At 41.1% G+C, this 7,655-nt stretch overlaps 1 protein-coding gene across 1 annotated transcript; it reads right to left on the bottom strand.

Moving 5' to 3' along the window:
- Window positions 1–3,438: 3,438 nt before the first annotated feature.
- On the bottom strand, window positions 3,439–4,536 carry LOC138364183 (uncharacterized). Its single transcript, XM_069323508.1, has one exon. It carries the CDS (start codon window positions 4,534–4,536, stop codon window positions 3,439–3,441), a length of 1,098 nt encoding a protein of 365 aa, XP_069179609.1.
- Window positions 4,537–7,655: the final 3,119 nt, after the last annotated feature.

The raw sequence follows: 7,655 nt of genomic DNA, 5'->3' as shown, positions 1-7,655 counted from the left end.
CATGGCACAATCAGAGAACACTGTATGAACATCAGAGGTCCATGGTTGTTCAACGTCCTGCCAGCGAACATCAGAAATATTACAGGAATAACCGTGGACATCTTCAAGAGGAAACTAGATTGTTTCCTTCAAGGAGTGCCGGACCTTGAAAAGCTTCATAGAAAACACCAACCTTACCTAACCTTCTTAGTATGTTAAGATAAGCATCTTATTGCTTCATAATAACAATTACTACTTAACCTATACCTATAATAGGTTAAGTAATAGTTGAAATTAAGAAGCAATAAGATGCTTATCTTAACATACTAAGTTAAGATAAATAATAATTGTAATTACAATTACTACTTAACCTATACCTATAATAGGTTAAGTAATAGTTGTAATTAAGAAGCAATAGGATGCTTATCTTAACATACTAAGGTCGGTGTTTTCTGTGAAGCTTTTCAAGGTAAACTCAAATATTCACAATAAATTAGTATGTCACATATGTATGAAAGTGCGAGAACGGTTTGGGTGGGTATGTGGGCCTGCGGGCCGCTCCGAGCAACAGCCTGGTGGACCAAACTCTCACAAGTCAAGTCTGCCTCCGGCCCGGGCTTGGGGGAGTAGAAGAACTCCCAGAACCCCATCAACCAGGTACAATGATTAAAATTTAAAATCATGGATCATGCATGTATAATTTCCTGTACATCGTTCTCAGAATACAAATTTGTCTTGTTTTACAAATGTCCGCAATGATGCTGACAAGTTTTCATGACTAATGGATATACAATTAGTGTTAAATAGGTGGGAATAGTTAATAAACAGGGAATAGCTGTTAATAAATTGCTGCATTTATTGGTTAAAAGAAAAATACACAACTTATTTAAATTTGTGACAAAACTTGAAAATAAAATAAATAGACCAGAGAAATTTCATGTGAAGAAATGAAGTCATAAGGTCGGTGAATTACCAATTCATCTTTATTCGGACATTACCATGTCCGTATAAAGATGCAAACGTAGGTGGTGCAGTTCGCAGTTATCTTGAACATTTTCATCCTTTGTTGATTTTCCATCAATTATATTATACCAAAACTTTGGTATTTTTTCCATGCAAGAATATCCGCCAGGAGTTCGGGAAGGCGACTATACGAGCCATGGTCCAGAGGGCACCGCGTGAAGGGGTCCATGGGGGACTCCAGCAGCAGGCGAAGCAGCGTCGACTCGTCTATCACCATCTTGGACGAGTGCAGCAGTACCGGCGCCTCCATCACCGCCTGCGTCACGCTGTCTCTGAACTCTTTCGGGACCTCCTCCGATGATTCCTGACTTTGAATTGGAGTGCCGGACCTTGAAAAGCTTCATAGAAAACACCGACCTTACCAAACCTTCTTAGTATGTTAAGATAAGCATCTTATTGCTTCATAATTACAATTACTACTTAACCTATACCTATAATAGGTTAAGTAATAGTTGAAATTAAGAAGCAATAAGATGCTTATCTTAACATACTAAGTTAAGATAAATAATAATTGTAATTACAATTACTACTTAACCTATACCTATAATAGGTTAAGTAATAGTTGTAATTAAGAAGCAATAGGATGCTTATCTTAACATACTAAGGTCGGTGTTTTCTGTGAAGCTTTTCAAGGTAAACTCAAATATTCACAATAAATTAGTATGTCACATATGTATGAAAGTGCGAGAACGGTTTGGGTGGGTATGTGGGCCTGCGGGCCGCTCCGAGCAACAGCCTGGTGGACCAAACTCTCACAAGTCAAGTCTGCCTCCGGCCCGGGCTTGGGGGAGTAGAAGAACTCCCAGAACCCCATCAACCAGGTACAATGATTAAAATTTAAAATCATGGATCATGCATGTATAATTTCCTGTACATCGTTCTCAGAATACAAATTTGTCTTGTTTTACAAATGTCCGCAATGATGCTGACAAGTTTTCATGACTAATGGATATACAATTAGTGTTAAATAGGTGGGAATAGTTAATAAACAGGGAATAGCTGTTAATAAATTGCTGCATTTATTGGTTAAAAGAAAAATACACAACTTATTTAAATTTGTGACAAAACTTGAAAATAAAATAAATAGACCAGAGAAATTTCATGTGAAGAAATGAAGTCATAAGGTCGGTGAATTACCAATTCATCTTTATTCGGACATTACCATGTCCGAATAAAGATGCAAACGTAGGTGGTGCAGTTCGCAGTTATCTTGAACATTTTCATCCTTTGTTGATTTTCCATCAATTATATTATACCAAAACTTTGGTATTTTTTCCATGCAAGAATATCCGCCAGGAGTTCGGGAAGGCGACTATACGAGCCATGGTCCAGAGGGCACCGCGTGAAGGGGTCCATGGGGGACTCCAGCAGCAGGCGAAGCAGCGTCGACTCGTCTATCACCATCTTGGACGAGTGCAGCAGTACCGGCGCCTCCATCACCGCCTGCGTCACGCTGTCTCTGAACTCTTTCGGGACCTCCTCCGATGATTCCTGACTTTGAATTGGAGTGCCGGACCTTGAAAAGCTTCATAGAAAACACCGACCTTACCAAACCTTCTTAGTATGTTAAGATAAGCATCGTATTGCTTCATAATTACAATTACTACTTAACCTATACCTATAATAGGTTAAGTAATAGTTGAAATTAAGAAGCAATAAGATGCTTATCTTAACATACTAAGTTAAGATAAATAATAATTGTAATTACAATTACTACTTAACCTATACCTATAATAGGTTAAGTAATAGTTGTAATTAAGAAGCAATAGGATGCTTATCTTAACATACTAAGGTCGGTGTTTTCTATGAAGCTTTTCAAGGTAAACTCAAATATTCACAATAAATTAGTATGTCACATATGTATGAAAGTGCGAGAACGGTTTGGGTGGGTATGTGGGCCTGCGGGCCGCTCCGAGCAACAGCCTGGTGGACCAAACTCTCACAAGTCAAGTCTGCCTCCGGGCCGGGCTTGGGGAGTAGAAGAACTCCCAGAACCCCATCAACCAGGTACAATGATTAAAATTTAAAATCATGGATCATGCATGTATAATTTCCTGTACATCGTTCTCAGAATACAAATTTGTCTTGTTTTACAAATGTCCGCAATGATGCTGACAAGTTTTCATGACTAATGGATATACAATTAGTGTTAAATAGGTGGGAATAGTTAATAAACAGGGAATAGCTGTTAATAAATTGCTGCATTTATTGGTTAAAAGAAAAATACACAACTTATTTAAATTTGTGACAAAACTTGAAAATAAAATAAATAGACCAGAGAAATTTCATGTGAAGAAATGAAGTCATAAGGTCGGTGAATTACCAATTCATCTTTATTCGGACATTACCATGTCCGTATAAAGATGCAAACGTAGGTGGTGCAGTTCGCAGTTATCTTGAACATTTTCATCCTTTGTTGATTTTCCATCAATTATATTATACCAAAACTTTGGTATTTTTTTTCCATGCAAGAATATCCGCCAGGAGTTCGGGAAGGCGACTATACGAGCCATGGTCCAGAGGGCACCGCGTGAAGGGGTCCATGGGGGACTCCAGCAGCAGGCGAAACAGCGTCGACTCGTCTATCACCATCTTGGACGAGTGCAGCAGTACCGGCGCCTCCATCACCGCCTGCGTCACGCTGTCTCTGAACTCTTTCGGGACCTCCTCCGATGATTCCTGACTTTGAATTGGGAAATGATGAAAGAAAATGCCGGAATCTGCTGCCTTCTTGCTAAGAGATGACAGATACTGTGCGTGATCAAGTCGCAGAACCTGAGACAGTGATCTAAATATTTTATTTTTACATATGTCTTTGTAACAGTTGTAACAGTGATCTAAATAGGAGACAAGCATATTGTATTTGCTTCCATCATTATCGTGTAACGCTAAGCTAATTGTAACAATTGAAACCGTGATAGTGACTAGGGTATCTGCAGCGACCTTAACCAGGCCAGGAGCTCCATAAGCCTTCCTGAGTTTCCGTATATTTAAAAACACTGTATACAAATAGAAAACGTTCTTGGCCATATATAAACCTTCCTGTTCGTTTAAATTTAGGGATTCCTCTGCCACTTGTTTAAAGACCTGCACTAGATTGTAGAGTAAAGATACTTCTGGTCCGACAATAATTCCCTTTATCTGATCTACGGCTGCAGTACCTATAGCAGCAAGGTGACCATATTCATCAAGGCTGATTAATATATCCATAATACTACTAAGTATTTGTATATGATCGCCCTCTGGCATAAGATGAGCGACATCCATATATTTTCTATTTATCACTAGACCAAAAGCTGCTTGCATTCCCGAGGTGGCATCCTGCAAGAAATTCTTTGGCCAAATGCTGATTAAGTAAACCATTTTCAGACGCAGGTATGGGTTAGGGCACATCTCCGGGTCTGTGAATATTTTCAGTATCCAGGGTTTTAAGGTGGTAGACTCGAGTGCGCTTAGATTTATATTATTTTTAGGCTCAAAATATCTTGCTAGGTCAATAATTTCCCTTAAGACATCTTCCCATTGCCCCGTCATCACGACTGAAGGCGAACGAAAGGAAAGAGTTAATGCACCTAAAATTCCAAGCTGAAACGTGCTAGCGAATAACTTCGTTGTATTGTTATTATGCAATACACCAAGATTGTCCTCTGATATGTTAATAAATTCTAAAATATCGTCCGCAGAAAATTCTTCACCGAGGATTCTTACGTCGGCTAAGATCGATCGTGGAAGACTAGGAAAATAATCAACGGGAGCAGTGGTATCCATTGTCGAATGTGTCACTATGACAGTAAAAAGATGTTCTAACACGACAAAATGAAAATGAATAAGTAATCAGCTCTCTTGTCTAGACGTTAATATATAGGTCACCCTAAGAGGAAGTTATGTGAGATGCCTTGAGTGAGGTGTATGAGCAGCCTGCTGGACGATGCCTGACTTGTTATTAATTAAAAATAAGTTTCTAGAATAAAAATTCTATAAACAATCCCATTATATTATTTACCTGATTTCGAAAATGTACGCATTAATTTGAAATCTTTGGCTTTAAATATCTGATATCATATATTATCAAGAACTAATCAATTTATTATCAAGAACTTATCAATTTATTGTCAAGAACTAATCCACTTATTGTCAAGAACTAATTTATTTCTTATCAAGAACTAGTCAATTTATTATCGACAACTAATCAACTTATTATCAAGAAATAATCAATTTATGATTATGAACTTTAATTGCCCTAACGTCTATTGTGGGAAAATTACTTGAATCGATAATTGCCAATACCATTCGTCTTCATCTAAAGAACATAAGAATGAAGACAACTGCAGAAGACCTATTGGCCCATACGAGGCAGCGCTTATTTATAACCACCCAATCCCATTCATTTACATGTTCAACCAACGCTTGAAACAATGAAGGACCACCACCACGTTACGCGGTAATTGGTTCCACAAATCAACAACCACAAATAGGAGCGGCCCCGCATGGGTCAACTATTTTATATACATATATATATATATATATATATATATATATATATGCAAACAAGCCTGAATGGTCCCCAGGACTATATACAACTGAAAACTCACACCCCAGAAGTGACTCGAACCCATACTCCCACAACTGGTATGTACAGGGACGCCTTAATCCGCTTGACCATCACGACCGGACATAAGGAAGTGATAGCCGAGGCTATATGAACCACTTCCCCGCCGGCACTCGGATGGTAATCTTGGGCATAGCATTTTATCAAATCACCTCATTCTTTGGGGCACACGTGAGGAACACAAATGCAAACAAGCCTGAATGGTCCCCAGGACTATATACAACTGAAAACTCACACCCCAGAAGTGACTCGAACCCATACTCCCACAACTGGTATGTACAGGGACGCCTTAATCCGCTTGACCATCACGACCGGACATAAGGAAGTGATAGCCGAGGCTATATGAACCACTTCCCCGCCGGCACTCGGATGGTAATCTTGGGCATAGCATTTTATCAAATCACCTCATTCTTTGGGGCACACGTGAGGAACACAAATGCAAACAAGCCTGAATGGTCCCCAGGACTATATACAACTGAAAACTCACACCCCAGAAGTGACTCGAACCCATACTCCCACAACTGGTATGTACAGGGACGCCTTAATCCGCTTGACCATCACGACCGGACATAAGGAAGTGATAGCCGAGGCTATATGAACCACTTCCCCGCCGGCACTCGGATGGTAATCTTGGGCATAGCATTTTATCAAATCACCTCATTCTTTGGGGCACACGTGAGGAACACAAATGCAAACAAGCCTGAATGGTCCCCAGGACTATATACAACTGAAAACTCACACCCCAGAAGTGACTCGAACCCATACTCCCACAACTGGTATGTACAGGGACGCCTTAATCCGCTTGACCATCACGACCGGACATAAGGAAGTGAGAGCCGAGGCTATATGAACCACTTCCCCGCCGGCACTCGGATGGTAATCTTGGGCATAGCATTTTATCAAATCACCTCATTCTTTGGGGCACACGTGAGGAACACAAATGCAAACAAGCCTGAATGGTCCCCAGGACTATATACAACTGAAAACTCACACCCCAGAAGTGACTCGAACCCATACTCCCACAACTGGTATGTACAGGGACGCCTTAATCCGCTTGACCATCACGACCGGACATAAGGAAGTGATAGCCGAGGCTATATGAACCACTTCCCCGCCGGCACTCGGATGGTAATCTTGGGCATAGCATTTTATCAAATCACCTCATTCTTTGGGGCACACGTGAGGAACACAAATGCAAACAAGCCTGAATGGTCCCCAGGACTATATACAACTGAAAACTCACACCCCAGAAGTGACTCGAACCCATACTCCCACAACTGGTATGTACAGGGACGCCTTAATCCGCTTGACCATCACGACCGGACATAAGGAAGTGATAGCCGAGGCTATATGAACCACTTCCCCGCCGGCACTCGGATGGTAATCTTGGGCATAGCATTTTATCAAATCACCTCATTCTTTGGGGCACACGTGAGGAACACAAATGCAAACAAGCCTGAATGGTCCCCAGGACTATATACAACTGAAAACTCACACCCCAGAAGTGACTCGAACCCATACTCCCACAACTGGTATGTACAGGGACGCCTTAATCCGCTTGACCATCACGACCGGACATAAGGAAGTGATAGCCGAGGCTATATGAACCACTTCCCCGCCGGCACTCGGATGGTAATCTTGGGCATAGCATTTTATCAAATCACCTCATTCTTTGGGGCACACGTGAGGAACACAAATGCAAACAAGCCTGAATGGTCCCCAGGACTATATACAACTGAAAACTCACACCCCAGAAGTGACTCGAACCCATACTCCCACAACTGGTATGTACAGGGACGCCTTAATCCGCTTGACCATCACGACCGGACATAAGGAAGTGATAGCCGAGGCTATATGAACCACTTCCCCGCCGGCACTCGGATGGTAATCTTGGGCATAGCATTTTATCAAATCACCTCATTCTTTGGGGCACACGTGAGGAACACAAATGCAAACAAGCCTGAATGGTCCCCAGGACTATATACAACTGAAAACTCACACCCCAGAAGTGACTCGAACCCATACTCCCACAACTGGTATGTAC

The sequence above is a fragment of the Procambarus clarkii genome, chromosome 12 (assembly GCF_040958095.1).
Source record: "Procambarus clarkii isolate CNS0578487 chromosome 12, FALCON_Pclarkii_2.0, whole genome shotgun sequence".
In the NCBI taxonomy this organism is placed as follows: domain Eukaryota; kingdom Metazoa; phylum Arthropoda; class Malacostraca; order Decapoda; family Cambaridae; genus Procambarus; species Procambarus clarkii.
Note: the sequence above shows the minus strand (reverse complement) of the source record. Positions and strands in the feature narration are given on the sequence as shown.